Genomic DNA, 23315 nt, shown 5'->3' on the forward strand with positions numbered 1-23315 from the left:
CGCGACTTCCCGTAGATGGTATCAGTCTTTAGCTGAGATAGCAAAAATGTTTTGAAAGAAGCAGCTTTTCTGCCCGGCCAGGAGACAGACGGTTATTCCGCTGTGGTTAGTGTGGGAGAAGGTCATGTGGAAGCTGCCATCGTGACCAGAGGATGGAAAGGCGTGGTAAGTGTTTGAATGCGAGAGCAGACTGTAGCTAAACAGATGTTTGCTAAGCTAAAGGTAACATTGAGCCAATAACGGTGGTGATGTGAATGTGTCTGTTATGAGCTGATAAATGTTGACCGGCGGGTTATAACAAGGTAGCAGCGACTTGCACAATAATCTGCTTCAAACTCATATTCATTTGTCTTATGCTACTTTTGCTCAGTAAAACAATGTCCACTAGCAATGTACCCTCTAACAATGACAGCTACTTGAACTTCACAGTAGGAAAAGCACTGGTATATTAATCACAAATATGAGGTCCCGGTGTGCATGCTGGCTCAATGTCAAAAAGCTAGAACTGTGCCAGTGTAGATTTCAAGGTTTCAAGATTTTATTGATCATATGCACAGCATATACAACGTATATGTTGGCAATGAAAATCTTATGTCCCATGCTCCTCCAACAACTCAACATACATGGTGCAAATAAGATAAATAAGATAGTGCAAAAAGAGAGAAGAATATTTACAATAACAACAATAAAGATTTGTTATCAATTTCACCTGTGCTTTAACTCCTGTGACAGCATAAGCACTACATTTTAGCAGAGGTGGAAGAAGTACTCCGATCTTGAACTTAAGTAAAAGTAGAAGTACCAGAGAGTTGGGATACTCTGTTACAAGTAAAAGTCTTGCCATCAAAATGTTACTGAAGTGAAAGTAGAAGTATTAGCACCAAAAATATACTTAAAGCACCGAAAGTAAAAGTATTCATTCTGCAGATTGGCCCATTTCAGAATAATGTATATTATATGTTTTGATTATAATTATTGATCATTAAAGTGTTCTTCAAAGCTGGTAAAGGTGCAGCTAGTTTTAGTGACTTTGTATGCTGCAGGGTAGCTTGTGAATTTACTCCAGATGTAACTGAAGCTTTATTTAAGTGCTGGTTATATTTCACATTATTAATCCAACTGTGCAAAGTAACTAAAGGTACTAAATTAGTGTAGTGGGTTAGAAGTACAAAGTAGCAAAACATTGAAACACTCAGTACAAGTCTGTCAAAATATACTTTAGTATAGTACTTGAGTAAATGTACATTACACCACTGCATTTGAACAAAACTGTCCTATTATTGTTTAGTTCAAGTCAGAACAACCATAAAGGGAAGTTTAAAGGGCCTTTTCAAGTAGATTAAGAATAAAAATGTCCTCCCTTCATACCTCCTGTGGCCTGGAGCCAAGCAGTTATTTTGCTCTCAATTGCACATTGTCATTTGAGGATCTCTCAATACAGTAGTGAGGAATGAGAATTATAAGACTCTAGGACTCTTCCCAACTAAATAAATATTTAGTCCGTTAACTCTAATTGGGCAAAGCCTGCGAGCTAGTTCAGGCAGTCAACTCAAGCACCAATGATACATTTACACATGATTTGCCTCGTCCCTCTCCCAAACAACCAAAAGCATTTTCCTAAACTCTGCCTGGATAATACTACTGCTGCTACTGCTGCGTTCACGGTTCTTATATTAGTAATGGACAAAATACATTAGTCAACTAAAACCGAACCACCAAAATAGTGGACTAATCATGAAGCGAACGGGCAGCCCCACTAGCAACATTGTCCCCGTCTGTATAAGGCACAGACACCTCTACTGCCCTATTAACCAAGGTACTAATACAAGCACTACTACCGCAAACAACTACTATTATTAATTCTGCTACGATTTATACTTAAGCACCGCTGTGTGTTTTCATTTATGTTTTTTGTAATGTGCTCAATCACAAGCGTCACAAGGAGAGCCCTACTGACAGATCTGGGTTTTTGGCTTCAGGATAGCTGTATTTGTAGGCTATCTTTTCTTGGAACATATTCCTTGTGTAAGTCCCTTTTTTTTAACAGTTGTAGCGTGCTGCCTAGGACAACAGTCATTCAAAAACAGATATTGATGATTTTGGATGCCTGGAATTCTTGTCTGTACTGTCTACTTAGCTGAGGTATGTGAATGTTACTTAAAACTGGCTTCCAATCCAAATCAATGTGAAGATAATGGACTTTCTGGCTGCCTGATCCTTTTTCTGCAACTTTTGGTAGAGAGTGGCCTAGTTGGAACAAAGCAAGCTTGTGATTTGACAAAATAACCTGCATCAAATTACATTCGGCTCGATAAGCTTTGACATTATTACACTGTATTAGACCTATGACAAGTATGGAGATGAATGTCAACAATGTGCAAGAACAGCAAGTAAACACAAATAATATATAAGTGTTCTTGTGTTTCTCACTATGATAAAACTATGACCTTAATGATGACTTGATGTTCAACTAATTGTTTGAAGTTATTTTAATGTGTGGTGGCTTTGATGTTACTTTTGCACTCACCCCTATTATACATTTTGCACAACCTGCACTCTGCAACTGCCATTTTGTACATATGTGTTTTATTATTATTCTTCTCACAATAGTTGTATTGTATTTATTAGCTGTTACTTAATTGGCAATTAACTTTATTCGGATTCAGACACATTGTTCATATGAAAGGAGGGTAAAACAATAAAAAATGTCAGCGTTTTTGATAGTTTATTACTATACAACAATGTTCATGTGTCTGCCCTCCTTGTCAGGTTGTTGGTGCCATCAAATTGACAACACATACAGTTAGATCCATACATATTTGGACAGAGACAAAGTATTTCTAATTTTGGTTCTGTACATTACCACAATGAATTTTAAATGAAACAATTCAGATGCAGTTGAAGTGCAGACTTTCAGCTTTAATTCAGTGGGTTGAACAAAAAGATTGCATAACAATGTGAGGAACTAAAGCATTTTTTAAACACAATCCCTTCATTTCAGGGGTTCAAAAGTAATTGGACAAATTAAATAACTGAAAATAAAATGTTCATTTCTAATACTTGGTTGAAAACCCTTTGCTGGCAATGACTGCCTGAAGTCTTGAACTCATGGACATCACCAGACGCTGGGTTTCCTCCTTTTTAATGCTCTGTCAGGCCTTTACTGCAGCGGTTTTCAGTTGCTGTTTGTTTGTGGGCCTTTCTGTCTGAAGTTTAGTCTTTAACAAGTGAAATGCATGCTCAATTGGGTTGAGATCAGGTGACTGACTTGACCATTCAAGAATATTCCACTTGTTTGCTTTAATAAACTCCTGGGTTGCTTTGGCTGTATGTTTTGGGTCATTGTCCATCTGTATTATGAAACACCGCCCAATCAAGTCGGCTGGATTTGAGCAGACAGTATGTCTCTGAACACCTCAGAATTCATCCGGCTGCTTCTGTCCGGTGTCACATCATCAATAAACACTAGTGACCCAGTGCCACTGGCAGCCATGCATTGCCAAGCCATCACACTGCCTCTGCCGTGTTTTACAGATGATGTGGTATGCTTTGGATCATGAGCTGTACCACGCCTTCTCCATACATTTTTGTTGTCATCATTCTGGTAGAGGTTGACCTTCGTTTCATCTGTCCAAAGAATGTTCTTCCAGAACTGTGCTGGCTTTTTTTAGATGTTTTTTAGCAAAGTCCAATCCAGCCTTTCTATTCTTGAGGCTTATGAGTGGCTTGCACTGTGCAGTGAAGCCTCTGTATTTACTTTCATGCAGTCTCCTCTTTATGGTAGACTTGGACATTGATACGCCTACCTCCTGGAGAGTGTTGTTCACTTGGTTGGCTGTTGTTAAGGGGTTTCTCTTCACCATGGAAATGATTCTGCGATCATCCCCCACTGTTGTCTTCCGTGGACCTCCAGGTCTTGTTGCGTTGCTGAGTTCACCAGTGCTTTCTTTCTTTCCCAGGATGTATCAAACTGTAGATTTTGCCACTCCTAATATTGTAGCAATTTCTCTGATGGGTTTTTTTCTGTTTTCGCAGCTTAAGGATGGCTTGTTTCACCTGCATGCGAGCACCACACCTCAAATCAACTCCAGGCCTTTTATCTGCTTAATTGATAATGATATAACGAAGGAATTGCCCACACCTGCCCATGAAATATCCTTTGACTCAATTGTCCAATTACTTTTGGTCCCTTTTAAAAGAGGGAGGCACTTGTTAAGCAGCTGAAACTCCTAAACCCTTCATCCAATCTGAATGTGGATACCCTCAAATGAAAGCTGAAAGTCTGCACTTTATGTCCATGTCCATTATATAACTATAATTGGAATATGTTTCAGTAAACAGGTACTGTACTACAATTTTAAAATACGTCCAACATTCTAAATTAAGTAAAAGAAAAAAGTTGGTAACAAAATATACTTTAAGTACCAAAAGTATGCCAAATATTGAATGTATGTGTTCATCATTTTAATATTGCACTTGGTATGAGTGGGGTATATTTATTGACTTTATATACTACTGTGTAGCTTAACCTATAATAGTATATGATATTAGCAGATTTTTATTTTGTATTAATAATCTAAATATGCAAAGTAGCTAGTAACGAAATTTATAAAAATAAATATAGTTGAGTAAAAAGTAAAACATTTGCCTAAAATGTTAGTAAAAGTATAAAGTAGCTTAATGTGAAAATACTCAAGTAAAGTACAAGTACATAAATGTACAGTACTTGAGTAAATGTAATAATAATAATACGCTTTATTTGTATAGCACCTTTCATTCAATAATTGCATTTCAAAGTGTAATAGAATATACGTAAAAAGTACATTTAGATTAAAGGTACGACGAAAATGGTGCATTAAAAGGAGGGTAGTGCAAGTACAACACAAAATCAGGTGACAGGTTGAAATGCAACGGAATGCATTGAGAAGGTGCAACGGAATGCATTGAGAAGGTGCAGCAGAGAGCAGGAGTCAGGTTCCTAAAAAGGCTAAATTCTACAAATATGTTTTGAGCTTCTTCTTTTTTAAAGGACTTCTATCGAGCAGACTTCCCTGATGTCTGTATTTTGTTCCATAGCTTTGGAGCATTTATAAACGAAGCAGCATTACCAATCTTCTAATGTACTTAGTTACATTCGACCATTGTTGTCAAGTGATGGTTCTCGTATTTTTTTGTGATCAGAAGCGGCTGTGGGAGTGATTGTGTGAGAATCTTTCAAAACACGGTGGAGCAGTGTTACAGTTTGAGCTCTCAGGTGTCAGACGTTCGAGACACTGCACGCCCGCAGGTAGTAGGACAACAGCCGAGGCAGTTGAATTAGCACACTACACTCACTCTTTATCTTTATCATTTGGAGGAAATATTTGTTCTGGACTTAAGCTAACGACTTGACGTTAGCAAATGTTGCGGTAAGCTAGGTTTATATTTTCAAAAAGTGATTTTAATAGGACAGGCGTTGTTTTTGGACATTTTTTCAAATCCTCGTAAGCGGAAGCGATTCTCTACTCAAACAAATACAACATACCACTTTAAGGTATGTGTTATCTCCTCGGTTATTTTAAACTGCAATATATGTGGACTTTATAATGAATGTATGGTAAAAGTTTAATGCTTTATGAGGTATTTTACTCTCCTCCGCAGACATTAAATTTGTTCTAGCCGAGCCCAGTTTTTCCGTCTAACACAGGTGTGTTCATTTGTACGGTAGCCTCCCATATCATATCTCCCTTATTTTCCTAGAGTGTGTGTTCATTTTGTAATCATATAATCAATTTGGGGTTGTTTGTAGAGGGATTTGCTGGTTTGAAACGTTTTTTTAACCACACTGACCCGGAATATAAAAGTTGTGTTGTACTTTTGTAAGGGTGTCTGATAAGTTGGCACAGAGCCTTAGCCCACCTACATAAGACCACATTGTATATAAACAATCGTTCAAAAATAAAGATTCAAACAAGCCTGTGAAAGGTTATTGCCGTGTAAAACAAGGACTGCAGTGTGTGTTTTGGGAGTATTGACTGAGGGTGTGTGTTGTGATGTAAAGGCCATTTAAACACTGCTGCTGTTCTGTAGGTAGTGTGGTGGAGACGCACAGCGCACTCCCTTCACCCTGTCCACGAGACCCCCTGGTCTGTCCTGACTTGCACATGGTAAGAACTTTATCTGGTTTATTTCTTCTGCTAAACATAAAACGTGTAGCAAATACGTTTGAACACGAGAAAGCAGTGTTGGAGGAAGTACTCAGAGCTTTTACATAAATACTCTGTTACAAGTAAAAGTCCTGCAGTCAGAGTCAGCAAAGGGAATTTAAAGTATCTAGAGTAGTGGTTCTGCAGGAGTAGCAAATAACTTTGGTGGCTATTAGAGTAAGAGCCTATTTTAGCTACTTAACAATAAGGTAGTTTTCATTTAATTCTGATCCCCACGTAAGGGTCAGGGATCATAACCGATTATCATTTTAAATATTTATGTAAAGTTGCAGCTGATAAGTGTGGCTTATTTTATTATTACATGCTGTTGAATATCTTGTGAATTTTATCTAGGGATTATTGAAGTCATATTGATCCATCATTATTCATCGTTATTTATTTCTTGGATATGTTTTGTACTATTTGATTTTCAGAAGTAACTAAATATATCAAATAGATGTAGTAGCTTTAAAAGTACAATATAATCCTTTGCAATATAGTGGAGTAGAAACAAGTAAAAGGAAATAAGTATGTGTAAAAAATGTACATGAGAGAAAACGCATTTAGATTAAATTTACCATCGTATACCATCAAGCACACAGAAGGAACAAATATACGATTTGCAGTGTTTGTTAACAGACTGCCAAGGATAGGGTTAGGTTTGCTTCACTTGTTTGATGTGCTGTGTAGTCTTGCAAAGTCACCTCTAGATATAGAGCTGTATCTAAAGTATACGTATGTATTACTTGCTATACAAGCAGATAAGGAGAAATCAATGCTTTACAATAGTTTCTGTAATGTTATGCTCGGGTGTCTGTGTTGAAAGCCGCTATCACAAGCTGGCTTTTGATAGTGCTCAAAAGATAAATGGAAATGGAAATTAACCTTTGTTTGAATCTGAATGGACTGTCTGACTCCTCTGCTCCAACAGGATATGCAGGGCTATAAGTGGGTGCGCTGGCGGGTGTGGTTGTGTCGTGTGGCCGCCTTGCTGTCCTTGGGTTTCCTCCTGATTGTATTTCACTGGCGCCCGAGACTTGCTGTCCTCGCCCGCTGCTGCACCTGCCCCCTGGCTTTGGCAGATATTCTGATCATCAAAGTGAGAAAATACATCTATTCCTACTTTTATTTAAAACCCATCTTAAACAACTGGAATTGTTCTTGGAATAATTGCTTTTGACCTGTTTCACTTTGTCACATTATCCTTTAATGTTCTTTAATGAAACCTGCACTGAAAGGTGAATTTCCCAAAATTGTTCAAGGCTAGCAATTTATAAATTAAAAAAAAAACACAGTTTAACTAACAGGTTTTTAAAAGTCTTGTTTCACACATTTCAAATAAGTATTTATTCCAGAGGCTGTTTGCAATCTGTTGAATGCGCTGGGTTGAAAGATGGATTAACATATACAGTAACTGTGTGCATAGATGCCATATCTGCAAATATCAAGCTCTTAAACCAAGTGCAGTTAAAGTAAGCATAATCACAACTTGATTCCATACTTTATTCAATTTGTTGCCTCTGTTTCATGACATGTTGATCACTTTGTGTGAATGTTAGTGTAAGATGGAAAAGAGGACAGTTTTTATGGCAGTTTTCTGTGTTGTACTCAGGTCAAAGCCTTTTTTCCAGCAATCACAAAATAATTTGTGTCGTTTCTTCCCTCAGGATACCTTTGGCCGGCAGCATGTGGTACAGGTGCTAACAGAAGAGATGGAGGAAGGCAGGTAAGCAACACGTATCCCAACATTATGCCCAGATCTTAGAAAACGGTTGTAAAGGCCTAAGGAAAACTATGTAGGCTCTAATTACCTGGTTTGTCCATTTCAGTTTGGAATCGTTTGCTGGGCTTGAGGAAAATGAATCGAGAGATACAGTTCAGCTGCAAAAGGAGGAGGTAAGGGAGCAGGGAACATTGGGCAGAATAATGTGCTGAGTAATCTGTTTTCCAGACAAAAAGTAACCATGATTGTATGACAGAAAACGCTGCTGCGCTACTACCTGCTCGAAGGACTGCGCAACATCTGGCTGGACAGTAGAAGAGCTTTTTGTCTTGTCAGGTACTGAAACAGGGGAAGCGGGATCATAGCACTGAGTACTGGATGTAAACTGACATTACCCAGTGCTTCTTTCTGCTCATTCACAGATACGTTTCCAATAAATAGCCAGATAATGAAATATTTCCTTCTTAAATAACCATTCAACTTTCTGTCTTTCGTCCTCAGTGTCCTCAATGAGGACTGGACCTGCAAAGACCTGTATGGCTTCCAAACGGGCCTGAGTCCCCTGGAGCAGAGCTCAAGGTAGGAAAGGATTCTTGAATCTAAGGCTGAGCCATATGGAGAAAATCATTCACCATAATATTTTTAACTCAATTCCCTAAAGAGGCCTATTATTCTTTTTTGGGGTTTTCCCCTTCCTGTAGTGTGTTATTTCGGTTTTTGTTCATGTAAATGGTCTACAAAGGCTAAAATCCCCAAGTTACCTCAAGTGAATGAATGAATGTGAAAATAAATTAATCTCAGAGGACGGTGCTGAGTAATTATCTGTATGAATCCTTTCAGGGGACGCATGTATGGGCCCAACCTTATCGATGTGCCTGTGAAGCCCTACCTGAAACTGCTGTTTGAGGAGGTAAGACTTTTCTGTTTCCTCAGACTTTTTTATTTTTCATTAATACTATTTTACTGAAAATCCAGGTGAAGTATCAAATTGAACCTTTCCCATTCATTCTGTCTCTATTTATCTTCTCCTTTAGGTCCTCAACCCATTCTATGTGTTCCAAGTTTTCAGCATCATACTATGGATAACCGATCACTATTATTATTACGCCACGTGTATATTTGTTATCTCCATTTTCTCCATCGTTATCTCACTTTGTGAGATCCGCAAGGTGAGCCTGACGTTGGATAGTTAGTCTGATTGTAATTTGTGTGTAACGTGTTTGCGTGTGGATGTTAATAATTAAATTGTATATAACTCCACAGCAAAGCATCACTCTTCACAACATGGCCCGTTTAGTCACAACTGTGACTGTAAGGAGAAGCTCAGGAGGTGAGTTTCTGCGAAATCATTCTTCTTGTTCTGTGAATTCATTGTAGTTTCAGGAAATTATCTATATGGATTTGTTAATTTATTTGTGTTAACGGTCTTGTTTATAGGCCCTAACACGAGTCTTGCAGTTATGTGCTTCATATAAAGGAGGAATAAAGGCAGAAATATATGTATATATAAAAAAAACGAGAAAAAGCGCTTCAAATGTGTAACATTCAAAAAGGAACAAGACGGAAGCAGAGAGAACAGTGCCTCAACATGAACAAAACCCTTTGCATCACCTTGGTTTCCTTATAATTCAGGGGTTGGGTAAGAGGTTAACGTTTTTAATTCATAGCCATCGACTGTCCACGGGTTTAGTTTTAGATGGTAGAAAGTAATAGTTGTCATGTGTTCTACTTAAATAGGTGCATCTCTTGAACCACCTGTGTTTCAGTTCCCCAACACGGAATATCAAAAGTAGTCTAAGTCTGTCTCAAGTTCAGACAATCAACTGAAGGGTTATCATATTATATATCTCTACATATTTAGCGGCACTGCAGTGGCCCTTTTTATCTTGCCTCTTTTTTTAAGTGAGTAAAAAACTCATAAGAGTTGCACATTAAAGTACAGCAAACATTGGACTTGGCTTTAAAGAAACCCTGTGAACTTTGGGACTATTTAAAGCTCTCTGTAACAATGTTTCTGTAAGCTGGTCCACACTTTTTAACAAAAAAGCACAGAGAAGAAGAAGACTGTGTGTTAGTAAACATGGATGTAAATGATGCAAGACTCAGATTTTAATCATTTTGCAAGTATTTAAAGAAGGGAGTACATTCAATATGTGTGTTTACTTGTAAACTCTGCTGAAGTCCTACAATCCAACTGGCAACAACAGGCACAGTATTGATTCCTAGTTGTGTGTTTTCTCAGAGGAGGTGTGTGTAAGCTCAGAGGAGCTGGTCCCTGGCGACTGTCTCATCATCCCTCAGGAAGGCCTGCTGCTGCCCTGTGATGCTGCCCTGCTGGCTGGGGAGTGTCTGGTCAACGAGAGCATGCTTACAGGTGATCATCAAAACTTCAATACAATTCAGCATTTTATGTGGGGTTAAGTAATTTTTAAAAAAGCTCTTTAAAGCTTGGTTCATGTCACATGTTATGATTCACAAACCGTCCATCAAAGGGATTTTCAAGATGAATGAACACTGGTGCTGATTCATCAAAGGAATGAAGAGAATATAACCTTGTGGTATGTGAGGGGTAAAGGCTTTGATTTCTTGCCCCCTGAGTAAAGAATGTAAATGAGGTACTTCAGACATACAGACGTTTGATATTCGTAATTAATAATCTGATTTGGCAAACCACTCAAAATATCAAAAAACGGAAGAAAAGTCGGTAATTGTGACGAAAAAAGCCTGGTTTCAGAGCTGTCAGCTAAACTGAAGTGAGACTAAATCAGTATCATTTCAGCCTAGGAAAAAAAAGGACTCAACCTCCCCTTTTTTACTTCAATAAAAACACAGACAGCTTTATAACACTGCAGGAGGAGTTTTGAGGAGTCACTGTATTCACCTGTTGTCACCCTTCTAGGCGAAAGTGTCCCAGTCCTGAAAACCCCGCTGCCAGCAGGTGAGGGCAGGTTCAGCACAGAAACTGAGCGCAGGCACACCCTCTTCAGTGGTACGCAGCTCATTCAAGCCAAAGGTGGGGGGCCTGGGGGCGGCGGTGCTGTTGCCGTGGTCACAAGCACCGGTGAGTAGAGACTCTGAGTACATTGACATCTAGTCTTGCTATAGAGCAGCTTTTCTATAATAAGGTCTCTTTTTTTGTTTATCTGGGACATATGAGGAATTAAATGCAGAACCTTTTGACCCATGAAAGTCCACAGGGCAGTTTTATAAAGGTCATGCCTGCTCTCCAAGTCAAGCCAGTTCTCCTGTTTCTATGTCATCCTCAGGGTTTTTCACAGCCAAAGGTTACCTGGTCAGCTCCATTATGTTTCCTCAGCCAATAGACTTCCGCTTCTACCAAGAATCCACCAAGTTCCTGCTCATCCTGGGTGTTTTTGGTAAGGGCTTTAACCAAGATAACAGATTTTAAGGAACACCATGTTATCTTCATCTATAGCTGTGCTACTCAGATGATGTTTTTTAGGGCCTTTTTGACCTGTGGTTCAACAGTAGTTTAATAATTAATAACAAACTGTTTGTATGTTGCTTCAGCTCTTCTAGGCACCATATACAGCTTTGTGGTCCTCTTCAAAACAAATGTAAGTGCAAGCCACTCTCCTGTCTTCTTTTGGCATGCCAACAGTAGAAAGTGATGTCGCTGACTTGTGTGTGTGTGTGGATGTGTTCAGTCGACCTTGATGGAGCTGCTCATTAGGTGCCTGGATGTTGTGACCATCGCAGTGCCTCCTGCTCTGCCTGCTGCCATCACCACCGGCACAATTTACGCCCAGAACAGACTGAAGAAACAGGGCATCTTCTGCATCAGCCCACCCCGCATCAACATTTGCGGCAAGGTCTCCCTCTTCTGCTTTGACAAGGTAAGGGGGAGTCCATTCACAGTCACGGCTGCTTGACCTGATAAAGTCGCCTTTCATCCGAGTACGTTTGTATCTCCAGACAGGAACTCTTACGGAGGAGGGTCTGGATGTGTGGGGAGTGATAGAGGGAGGAGCTGCTGGTTTCTCAGAGCTGGTCCCAGAACCTAGACTCCTGCCGCCGGGGCTCATGCTCTCGGGCCTGGCATGCTGTCACACTGTGACACTCCTGAGGGGAGAGCCACTCGGAGACCCCCTGGAGCTGAAGATGATTGAGTCTACTGGTTGGGTATGTCTCTTGTTTCAAATGTACTTTAAAAGGTAATAGGAAGCTAATTGAAACTAAAAAGCCGCTAAAAGAGTGCAAATCTAACTAAGGCCAAAAATAACTTCTTCTAACTTCTGTGTTCATGAACTAACAGTAGGACTCTAAGGAATCTGTAAATACGTGCCAATATTAACCGTTTATTTACACAAAATAGTAAAACATGACTTTTATTTCGTCCATTGTTACTTTCAATTGTTAACAGGTATCACAACTATTGTCATTAAAACAAACTCATAACATTTAATTTCTCTCTGAACTTCTGTTATTACATGTTAATTTAAATCGGCATGTTAACATAGTATTTCATATTTCCAGACCCTTCAGGAGCCGGAGGGAGACAGGAATCCACTGGATGCAGAGTTTGGGGGCCACAGAGTTTTGGCTGTTTTGAGACCTCCACAACAGCTCCAAGCTCAAGCAACAGTGAGTGACCCTCTTGTAAAGAATCATCAGAGGGGCTTAATTGTTACTATCGTCCTGTCCCCTGTGAAACACTGTGGAACTGTTGTACAGGCAGTGTTAGATAGATAGATAGATAGATAGATAGATAGATAGATAGATAGATAGATAGATAGATAGATCAGCAGTTAAGTACTGAGCTTTGGAGTGTGATGTGCTTTTTTTACTGTTGGAGTTTCCACGGATGCCTAACTGCTATGCTGCTCTTTTATTTTCTTGTAAGTCCGGTAAAGCGGTGGCCATCGTGCAGAGGTTTCCCTTCTCCTCTGCCCTGCAGAGGATGAGCGTGGTGACGGTGGACAGCGGCGGACACTCTGCTCTCGCTTTCATCAAAGGATCCCCAGAGATGGTGGCTAGCCTTTGTCGAGCAGAAACTGGTAAAGTAACTTGTTATCTAAGGTATAATAATGTATATGAAGAACTGAAATTCTGCATTGGGTCTCACTTGTCTACCTCTTATACATTACCAAACGGGATGCATTATGTTTTCAGTGCCGGCGCAATTCTCCAACAAGCTGCGCAGCTTCTCCACTGAAGGCCTCAGGGTTCTTGCCCTGGCCTATAAACCAGTAGACGTGAACACTGACTTCAGCAAGATTGAAAGGTGAGAACCAAGTGCGGTTTGAGCTTCACCTTGGCACAGAATTCTACACTCTCATTTCCTACTCCTGAAGTTTTAAATCCAGTCTTACTGAAGCGCAGCCGTGTCCTCCCACAGAGCAGAGGTCGAGAAAGACATGCAGTTCCTCGGCCTGCTGATGATGAAGAATCTGGTTAAGCCAGAAAGTGCCACGGTTATTAACATGCTGGCGCTGGCACAGATCCCAAGCGTCATGGTCACTGGTGAGATATACATATATTTATTTATAATATTACAAATCTTAACAAATGTGAATCTAAGGAGTCAGTCCAGTGTGGGATGGTGTCAGGCTGTTTATCCAACCAGGTGCGGCTCATCAGGCTGACGACCTGGATCACCTGCAATTAAAAGAGAGCCATCAACCAGTAGACGCAGACAGAGAACCCTAGTGGATGGAACATCTGCCTTCCCTCTTTTCTATTATTAAGCAGTGTTAGTGAAAACTATGACTAAATCTGTTGATCAACAACCTTTTTTACTAAGACTATGATGAGGAGACCAGAACACATTGCCGTCACTAAACGATCTCTGTCACTCTGAGACTTTACCAAAATCTCTCTTAGGTGAGATTTCATCTGGACTACAGTTACTGAAATGTTCATTGTGATCTGATTAAGTTAAATTGACGTTTTTTGTTTACTATAATGCAAAATATTGTGATTTTCTTTGACGATTAAAAGACTAAAATGCCCTGTCGGAGTCGAATAACTAAAAACAATGAGCTGGAATACATATGATACAAACTAACAAGGTTATTGACACAGAGAAAATACAAAAATAGCTGAAACAAGAACATTATTATTCAAGGGGCCCTTTTCTGCTCATTTTCAGGTTAATATTTGTGTTTTTTGCCTCTACTGTGAGATGTCTCCATGCTTTAATGTTCAAAAAGCTCTTTATTTCTCTCATACTGCCTGTGCTGCAGAACCTCTTTTCACCCTCTGTCTGAAACCAGAGCCTAGTCTGCCCTGATTGGTTAGCTGACCAGCACTGTTGTGATTTGTCAAGCACTTAGAGAGGTCCTGACCTGTAGCCTATCACAGATTTTAGCCTTAGCAGACCATTTACATGCACAGAAAAGCATAAATGGGCCTCTTAAAAGCATTAAGTTGCAGACATCAGCTTCAATGCTATCAATGTCATAATGTTGTGTCCTCCACACAGGGGACAACCTTTTAACAGCTGTCAATGTAGCAAAAAGCTGTGGGATGGTAGGATTTGACCATAAGGTGATATTCGTGAATGCAACCCCCCACACTGCCCAGTCCATGCCCACCCTGAAGTTCAGCCTGGAGGACGGAGGGGCCCAAAGCTCGGCAGAGATCATCAATCAGGTGAGACACAAGCACACTGCTGGTCTAGTTGTCTAATCTGGGAAGAGGAGAATCAAGGCTCTGTCAATCATGAAGTACAGAATCATGGGAGGAGAATCTTTGGCTGCTGCTGCTGATGCTTTTCTTTTCTCCCCTTTTAGGGCCTATACCAGAGTGGTTTTAGCTATCACTTTGCTATTAATGGCAAGTCCTTTGCTGCCCTCTGTGATCACTTCCCAGAGTATTTGCCAAAGGTAATGTATGCTTTGTTATCCCAGCTATAACATTCTGACAATCCCAATGTATTTCAAGCAGCATCTTCCTTTTGAACAACAAAGATGATGATAATGGTCGAATAAAGATATGATCCATTGTGTCAACATGCTGTCACTGCAGGTTTTGCTGCGTGCCACAGTTTTTGCACGCATGGCTCCCGACCAGAAAACCCAGCTGGTGAAAGAGCTGCAGAAAATCAAGTGAGTACAGACACAAAAGCGGAAGGCTGGCAAACACACAAAAAGAACAGAAAATAAATCAAAGAGAGGGGAAATACAGAGAGAAACAGCGATTTGGGTATTAAGGGAAATCAAACCCTCATTGACCTTCAGCCCTTACTAACTCGTGATATAGAAAATAAATATTGATAAATACAAGGCATGACATCCCTATTTTAAGTCAAGTTAAGCTGGTATGTTATGGTATTTTAGTTTCATAATGTCTGTTCACAAATGCAACCAAAAGCAACCTAAAAAAATATACAATTCTGGAGAATGGTGGAATGATTTCCCAGCTGTTGCTGTATAGTTTTTTTAAAACTGACATCTAGTGGCCATTAGAGGAACTGCTGTACACTAGAGCACTGTTGTTAATCAAAAAACTGTGAGATTTGGTTCCTTTGCAGACTATTTACATGCACAAAAACCTATGTAGCGCACTACTGGAAAGGGAAACCCCCTAAAACCACAATAGGGCCCCTTTTAAGATGGAAAAAGTCTAAATATCTGACCGTCATCAGAGCATGAAGCCTATAAAGTACTGGCCCCAAAGTGTATCAGTGCATCATCCACTTAAAATGCTGCACCACAAGTTAAGGGTTTCAATAGTTGCATGATAAATGTTTAATTACAGATGAAGTAAATAAAACCCACTTCCGTTAATACAGCCACCGGGTAGGCATGTGTGGGGACGGGGCCAATGACTGCGGGGCCCTGAGAGCTGCTGACGTTGGGGTTTCCCTGTCGGAAGCTGAGGCTTCAGTGGCGTCACCTTTTACTTCCAAGACCTCGAACATCAGCTGTGTGCCGCAGCTCATCAGGTGAGGACTGGGAGGCAGGGGGTTAGAAATAAAGGCTAGACGTTGATGGCGTCTGGGGTACTGTCTGCTGAGGAAGAAATATTACAATCTTTTTCTCCCTGTCTGTGCAGAGAGGGCCGATGTTCTCTCGTCACCTCCTTCAGTCTGTTCAGATACATGGCTCTGTACAGCCTCGTCCAGTTCTGCACCGTCCTCATACTCTACACAGTGAGTAGCACCCGATCACACCCCCACTTTCAAAGAGGGCGTACTTTTGCTGCCTTTAATTTTCAGTTCTGTCCAGGCAACTTCTATGTTCAGAAAGATGGACGGTGATTATAATAGATTTAAATTCATTTTGTTTCATTGTGGGCCTTTTATTTTTGAATACCCCTTTTTTCTAAAGCCATTCTGTGATGGTAGTAACAGCCTACCACATGCACAATATCATATTCGCTTAATCAGACATATTCAACTCTGGCTAGCTAACATGAAACATATTTACATTCTTTTTCCATTATTGAATATTTGTTAGAAATGGAAAAAAGTCATATTCCTGCTAATGTTAACATCATTTTTATCTGTTTTGAAATTATATTGTGAGTGTAATTGTGAGGGTAACAGTTTGATTTGAACCGTCTGTTTACACCTCTATCAGCCAACAAGCCATGCTATAACTCTAAATGCCGACAGCAAAGCCCTGATGTCTGTAGCACACAGTCTGACGAACACTGAAACACTCAGTAGCCGTATTGTTTCAATGAAACATGTAGCTTCTTGATGTGTGTCCAGGAGAAGACCAACCTTTCCGACTGGCAGTTCCTGTTCTTTGACATGTTTGTGGTGACTGCCCTGGCCATCTTTATGGGGAACGGGGACCCGTCTACGGAGCTGCAGGCCTGCAGACCCTCAGCCAGTCTGCTGACCCTGCCTATCCTAGGCAGCCTCTTCATCCACACCTGCATGATCATTCTGGGCCAGCTGGCTGCACTCTTCATCACCACCACACAGGACTGGTCAGTAACAAGACACCAAAGGCTAATAGATGCTATTCAAAATATCCTTAAATATTGTATTTGTTTCTAAAGCCACTACAAACACCATCCCATATATCTATCCTCTCTAAACATACAGTGTAGATACAAGATAAAACTTCACCCCTCCCCTTTTTTTTAGGTACGTTCCACTCAATTCAACAGTGACCGGAGCAGGAAATCTTCCCAACATGGAGAACACCAGTGTGTTTGCCTTGTCAGGTTTCCAGTACATCCTCATGGCTGTGGTGGTCACCAAGGGCTACCCTCACAAGAAGCCTATCTACTGCAATAGTGAGTCGGCGCTCATGTCATCAGATGATTAATACAGTCCCATTAATAAATATTATATTTAATAAATAGTATATGACGTAGGAAAATTGACCTCAACATGTTTTTTAATCCTATCTTTCCAGGGATTTTCCTCTGTCTACTGTTGGTACTGTTCACCCTGATGACCTGGTTGGTGTTGTATCCCGGAGCTTTCGTGTGTGGAATACTTCAACTATACGACTTCCTTGACATGAATTTTAAAATGCTGCTCGTCGCCGTGGCTGCACTCAACTTCCTCATTTGTTTTTTTGTGGAGGTGAGTGAACAAATTACACTTTCACATTACTTATAGGACCATTCTATTGGACTAGCGCTCCAACACATTGTATGTGAAAGCATAAGGGGCGGGACATCTCTTAGCTGTTAACCAATCACAACATCAATCCAATCAGAGCAGACTGGGCTCTGGTTACAGACAGAGGGTGAAAAGAGGTGCTGCAGCACAGGCAGTATGAGAAAAATAAAGAGACTTTTGAACATCAAAGCTTGTAAACATGTCACAGTAGAGGCTCAAAATATAATTATAAAACCTGAAAATTAGCATTACAGGGCCGCTTTAATTATAAATGATAAATACTCCAAATTGTCTCTCTAAGCGTGGTATATTCCTAAAAGCTTTTGTTAACTGTTGTGTTGCTGTTTTCTCCCCAGGTGCTGATAGACCTAGGAATCCTGAACTGTCTCCAGTCGCTGCGGGGGACGCATGAGTCCAAGAAACAGTACAAACGCCTGAAGCTGCTTCTGTCTGAATCCCCATCATGGCCGCCCCTCAATCAATCTCTGTCCCCCACAGATAACACAGTCATTGACTTTAGCTGACATCCGCATTACCTTCAACCAGTCACCAAAGCCAAAAAGTGCATCTTGTTTAACAATACAAACTCTGTTATTAAAACATTTTTATTTATCAAACATAATTATTTTTTCAGTATGGTTTTAATATTGTGGCCCTGGGGTTAAAGATCCATATTGCCCTGGTGGGTTTGCATGTTTTTAGCTAATTAAAGGTCAGCCAAATGCAGAAAAAAAGGTTGTGGGCCTTAAGGTTTTGAGATGTATTACCTCCTCTTCAATACAGAAGAGTTAAATGGAATTATATTCATAGCGCTCAATGCTTTGAAAATACACATTTAAAATTTCCAACAGCAACACCTAACAATACTTTGTTACTTCAGATTATCCAAAACACTGACTGTGGTCACTGTTAATGTTCCTATTGAGTTCAAATGCACATATGAGCCCTTGGACTAAAGCAACTCCCTGCAAATTAAATATGAAGCAATGAACATGCCAGACAAAATAAAAGTATTTTTTGCAAATCATTTTATTAAATCATTATTTACAGGCAGTTTGTGTTCTCACTCAGCTAAACCCATCGGTCTCCTGTTCTGCTGCTTTACTTCCTGAACTAAAATCTCTAACCAGTATCGTGAATTCTCCCTCGGATATCTTCAGGTGAACTACAGCAATGAAAATCAACCACCAGGAAGTAAAGGTGTGATACAGGAGGCACAAGCTGAATTCAACCATTAAAATAAACTTTGTATTTATGATGTGCACCACTGAATATGGCTTTTATTGAGATCTCTTCTCTGTTTGAACAAATAAAGAACATCTATAGGGCACAATGGTCCTGCTCATACAGGATGTCTCTCCTCTCCGGCTCATACAGCTGTGTCTCCATTTAAACAGAGGACCATCAGTTACTGTTCACTCGCACGTGGTGATTTTACCATTTCAGACAAAAACAAACTAACTGCCATTCATTCATCTTGGGACATGGACATCGTTTCATTTCACTGTAGAGCACATTATTCTGACAACCCGAGCTTTAGTACGGCCATTTCGCTGTTTGAGCCGTCGGACCCGCTGGAAAAATACAATCTTAGTTCATTTCATTCATTCAGTCTCGTTCACTTGCACCTGAGTTCCTGCATACTGTGCGTCAGCGAAGAACAAGACGAGCGCCGCTGCTGACAAGGTGGAGATATGACAGAGGCTTGAGTTATACAGCAGTAAATTCATTCCCCCATCCGACCTTTCCTGTACTTGCTATCAGCGCTTCCTTAGAACAATGACATCTGAAAAAACTGATATACATTTACAGGTGGATTTTTTTTTATGGGATTTTGGTTCTTTTTGATTAAAATACTGACATTGCTACCATCTCGTACAAAAAAGGCAGAAAAGCTACTTAGAAACAGACTAAAACCCCCAATCTCCTTTCCATGTCTTCTTTTTTTTTGTTTTTGCTTTTAAATAGAAATAATGGTGTGACAGTCGAGGGGAAGACAGCTGAAAAGCTAAATTAAAAAAAACAAAAAGACAAACCGTTAACAGAACCGGTCAGAAATACAACCCGACACATGACCCTTACCCTCAGTGTTTAAAAACAAATGGCATTTCATATATTAGGGGTGCACTGATAATGTTAACGGCTCAGGTACCAGTGAAGTACTCAGCTTCAGTGGTGAGTTTACTGTCTGCGGGACATCTGACAACAAGCTGCAGCCTCTGGGGGTCTCTGTTTAAAAGACAAATCAAAATTCAAGACTATTTCACCATCAATGGTGAAAACATTTGACTGTTTCCTATTATATAAATACTGCAGGATTATAATAAAGTGAATCTCAAATATTGACTGTTTTAATTCCCAGGTTTTAATGGTGTATGTTTGTAGATATCAAAGCATCCCTAGTATAGATAAAGACAAGCAAAACAAAAAGATAAAAATTAAAAACATGTTTGTAAAAACGTGTGATGTGATGACTGGTATTATTACTGGGGAAAAGCTGCTGCCCGAATACCAGCTCATCTCATTTTGCTATGGCCCGTCACCTCTGCTGCTCTCTCTCTGCCCTTTGTTTAAAGTCTTTGCTTCTGCCTTGTGGGCGTCCTGAAATTGAGCCGCTGAAGGAGTAGAGATGGAGGCGAGGGGGGTCTCTTAAAAGGGATCATCACAGTGAGTCCAGAATAAGTCCATAATCACAGTGTCAAACAGACTCGAGTGAGGGGAGAAGAGAGCACATTTCCACTCCACTTCCTCCTGTGGTTCCTTGCAGCCTATCCGATATAATGGAACTGAAGAGAGGCAGTTTGAAGAATATAGCGCTGTCTTTGCTCTGGTGGCTCCTGATCTCTCTCCCTTCAGCTGTTGGGTGGCGGCAGGGCCAACTTATCGGTGCTGTCGGAACCCTTGTGTGCCGTCTGGGCTGGCTGGCTGCCGGACAGTGTGATTGTTTGATCGGGTGTCCTCTGAAGGCAGCGTAGAGTTATTGCGCCCTGCCCTGGCAGAGAAAGAGGAAACAATGAATAAGTGGCAGCAGCATTCCACAAGTGCCAGCTGCTGGACAGATGTGGTACAAAACTGATTCAATCCAAACAAAGTGGATGGACGGACTCTAAAATAATCGGATACTTAGCTAACAAAACAGTAAAGCAATCAGATCTTCAGCATAAAGTAACTGTTAAAATGTTTGCGGATTATTTTTACTTGTCAGTGTTTGGTTTGTCCTGAGGCGTCTCCTCTGGGCAGGCGCTGCCCAGTATTCTCTTCCTGGCCTCGGCGTACTCTGCCTCTCGCTGAGCCAGAGACTTGACCTGTGGTGTAGGCCGGTTCTGATTTGAGGCCGATCCCAACGAGCCGTTACTCGTAGGACGCTTCAAAATGCGTATCTGAGGTGGGGGGGCTGCTGGGAGGGAGTCGTCCTGTATCACCATGGTTGTCTTCAGCGGAGATCGCATAGAGTTATTAGTGGTCTCCCTGGAAGTAGACACAGGACACCCACATTTATGATATGAGACACAGGAAGTAGACATGAAGAAAGAAAGGCAGGGCCAGCTGATAATAGCTTAGCGATACATGCATGAACAAAAGCCTTAAAGTTATACGTTTTAATTACTGATTGCATTTTACTCTGTTATTATAAAAACGTCTTAATGGTTTGGATTCACTCTGCAATAGTTCTCGTGTAGATAGCCAACCAAATGATGAAATAATCATGTGGATATTAATGTTCCCTGGAAATATGTTGATTCATGGTAGATCACCTGTATGGTGAGCTGGAGATTGGCTCTTGATAAAAAGTAAAATTTCTTAAGTTATGTTAGGGTGTGAACAGAGAAACTACACAGTTTTGATTTTAAAATCGAAGCAATTCTTTTTAAAAGTCACATATTGGAGCCATGTTTCTTATAAGCCCTTACTTTTCTTTCTGGCTGATCCGGAGTTTCTCTTCTAACCGTTTTTCCATTTCCTGTGGGGACAAAACAGTACAAACATTCATGAAAACAAACAACATGGTCCAACTAATTTTAGGGTAGAAATGAAAACTGAGGCAGGTAGTGAGCAAGTCAAAGAGTGGATGGAAAGCAAGATTACGTTACAAGTTATTTATACATGAGAAGCACTGCTGCCAAGTCATAACAGAAAGTGAACTAGCTGACACTAGCTGCCTGGTGTTGCCAATAAGAAAAATATGAATTTAGGTTTTGATTGGGTGCATTTTACACAGAAAGAAAACCCACATAACGATGGGGTTTGAAAGCTGTTTAACTTAATTTGACATGCTGCTGGCTTTTTCTCAGAGACACGTTCTTGACGTCACGAGCCATCGACAGTCTGCCAAACTAGACGAAAGCTAATTTTAGCGACATGTTACCAACCTGTCGGTTTGGCAACAAACTACCATGTCCTGGGCCAATACTTAACAACATGGCTGAAATTATTATCCCACAACAACGTGGCCTTGTTAACTACAGGAAACCAGCAAACTAGTTAGTCCATAACACGTTTAAGTATGTTACTGATAGTGTGTTAAATTCATGTTTTTGTACACGTTATAATAATCTGTTAGTCAACCGGCCTTCCGAAAATCAGTTATTCTCACTTTGACAGTTACGTTTCGACCAACCTAACTGATTCTCAACGCTGCTTGTCGTTGTCCACAGAACGGTTACTCGTCACGGAGAAAATCAGTTTAAGACTTATTATTAGTAATATATATTGTATGCCACATTAAATATGAGACAATAGTGTATCACGGAAGGATCTTGTGCTAGATGTGTTCATTTTCCAATGAGTAATCCAATACTCAATCAACACATTTCTGTTACATTTCTCATGTTAGCCATACAATAAATAGCTAGCTTAGCATTAGCCGACGTCAACCTAGGCACTTCAACATAAACTAGTTTCGTGGCGCTTCATGTAACTATATTTGTTAGCTGGTCACCGTTAGCCAATGATCTATTATATTAAGATATTTCATATGAAATTGTTTTTAATAGCGAACGTCACTTGTCTAGTTAGTTGGCTAAGTCCATGTTAAGCCTGCCTCGCTCGCTAGCTACTTGACGTTAGCTCGCCAAGTTTCTTAAAGCTAACGCTAGCATTAGCCACATTGTTGGCCCGTGGGAGTCGTTCACATAAAACACGTTATGAGAACTTTTAAAAGCAACTCTGTAAATATAAAGAAGCAACCAAAGGGATTCTCGCATTTCGGTGAAGGTATGTTAAGCCTTTCATTGTTTACCCCACTATCAGCAGCTTCCTCCCAACTTTCGGCGACCTCATCCATGTTTCATTTTGTTCAGACACGCTGTGGAGCTGGCCGTCCTGCGCTCCTCAGATCCGCCTCTCCACCAGCCCGCTTTGACATCACACTGACGGGTTTCCCCTGCGCATGATACCCCTCTACACATGCAGGAGTGGGCTAACCCCATTTCCACATACATTTCCACATAACATGCAATTGCATTTTCATTTTATGCAATTATTTCATTTCGATATTGGCAACCATGAACTTGCCTAAAGGTTCATTTAATTTAAAAAATATTAGAATAACATTATATTATATGGGGGGAAATACGCTGTCCTGTGCGGTAATGTCCTGCCAAACCTCACATCCAACTCAATACAAAACTTCCTTTAAGATTTAGTGAATGTAAATGTCCTTTTTAAAACTATTTCCAAGAAGAGAGTTTTATATTTTTTTTGGTCGAGTTGTTCTTATCAGCGCTAAAAAGATAATTTAAAAAAGTTGATTATGTTAACATACATTCCTTCCGTAACATACAAATATTTATAAACACGTCGGTGGTTTGTGTATAATAATAAGAACTTTGCTAAATGAACAACAGCATGCCTTTTG

The 23315-nt window shown here is 40.3% G+C and overlaps 2 protein-coding genes across 9 annotated transcripts; one reads left to right on the forward strand and one right to left on the reverse strand.

Moving 5' to 3' along the window:
- atp13a2 (ATPase cation transporting 13A2) lies at positions 1-18730 on the forward strand. 8 transcript variants are annotated; one of them, XM_063879119.1, is made up of 30 exons: positions 4925-5533; positions 5641-5686; positions 6070-6146; positions 7117-7284; positions 7853-7911; positions 8015-8081; positions 8165-8244; positions 8410-8487; positions 8749-8818; positions 8943-9077; positions 9172-9238; positions 10151-10282; positions 10808-10969; positions 11175-11285; positions 11440-11486; positions 11577-11765; positions 11845-12051; positions 12406-12513; positions 12773-12926; positions 13042-13153; positions 13268-13392; positions 14354-14523; positions 14664-14756; positions 14899-14978; positions 15665-15817; positions 15928-16024; positions 16589-16812; positions 16973-17124; positions 17247-17419; positions 17815-18730. In XM_063879119.1, the coding sequence occupies exons 3-30, from the start codon at positions 6144-6146 to the stop codon at positions 17980-17982; spliced, it is 3384 nt and encodes a 1127-aa protein (XP_063735189.1). In that variant the 5' UTR covers positions 4925-5533; positions 5641-5686; positions 6070-6143; the 3' UTR covers positions 17983-18730. The 8 variants fall into 8 exon arrangements, 7 of the variants coding, with proteins under 7 accessions (XP_063735171.1, XP_063735220.1, XP_063735202.1 ...); XM_063879101.1 differs by lacking the exons at positions 4925-5533; positions 5641-5686 and adding an exon at positions 1-165; XM_063879132.1 differs by lacking the exons at positions 4925-5533; positions 5641-5686 and adding an exon at positions 4055-4341.
- Positions 18470-22890, reverse strand: szrd1 (SUZ RNA binding domain containing 1). The gene is made up of 4 exons (XM_063879163.1): positions 22698-22890; positions 21370-21419; positions 20657-20926; positions 18470-20450 (listed from the first exon to the last, which is right to left on the reverse strand). The coding sequence occupies exons 1-4, from the start codon at positions 22740-22742 to the stop codon at positions 20339-20341; spliced, it is 477 nt and encodes a 158-aa protein (XP_063735233.1). The 5' UTR covers positions 22743-22890; the 3' UTR covers positions 18470-20338.
- Between the last annotated feature and the right edge of the window lie 425 nt (positions 22891-23315).

Source organism: Eleginops maclovinus, chromosome 1, assembly GCF_036324505.1.
Source record: "Eleginops maclovinus isolate JMC-PN-2008 ecotype Puerto Natales chromosome 1, JC_Emac_rtc_rv5, whole genome shotgun sequence".
Taxonomy (NCBI): domain Eukaryota; kingdom Metazoa; phylum Chordata; class Actinopteri; order Perciformes; family Eleginopidae; genus Eleginops; species Eleginops maclovinus.

Coding starts and splice junctions, on each gene's coding strand:
- atp13a2 (XM_063879101.1), top strand. Junction 14,524..14,663: donor CGGCAGAGATCATCAATCAG/GTGAGACACAAG, acceptor CTCCCCTTTTAG/GGCCTATACCAGAGTGGTTT. Junction 17,125..17,246: donor GAAGCCTATCTACTGCAATA/GTGAGTCGGCGC, acceptor CTATCTTTCCAG/GGATTTTCCTCTGTCTACTG.
- szrd1 (XM_063879163.1), bottom strand. CDS start 22,742: ATGGATGAGGTCGCCGAAAGTTGGGAGGAAGCTGCTGATAGTGGG. Junction 20,927..21,369: donor CGGATCAGCCAGAAAGAAAA/GTAAGGGCTTAT, acceptor GTCTACTTCCAG/GGAGACCACTAATAACTCTA. Junction 20,451..20,656: donor GACAAACCAAACACTGACAA/GTAAAAATAATC, acceptor TTTCTCTGCCAG/GGCAGGGCGCAATAACTCTA.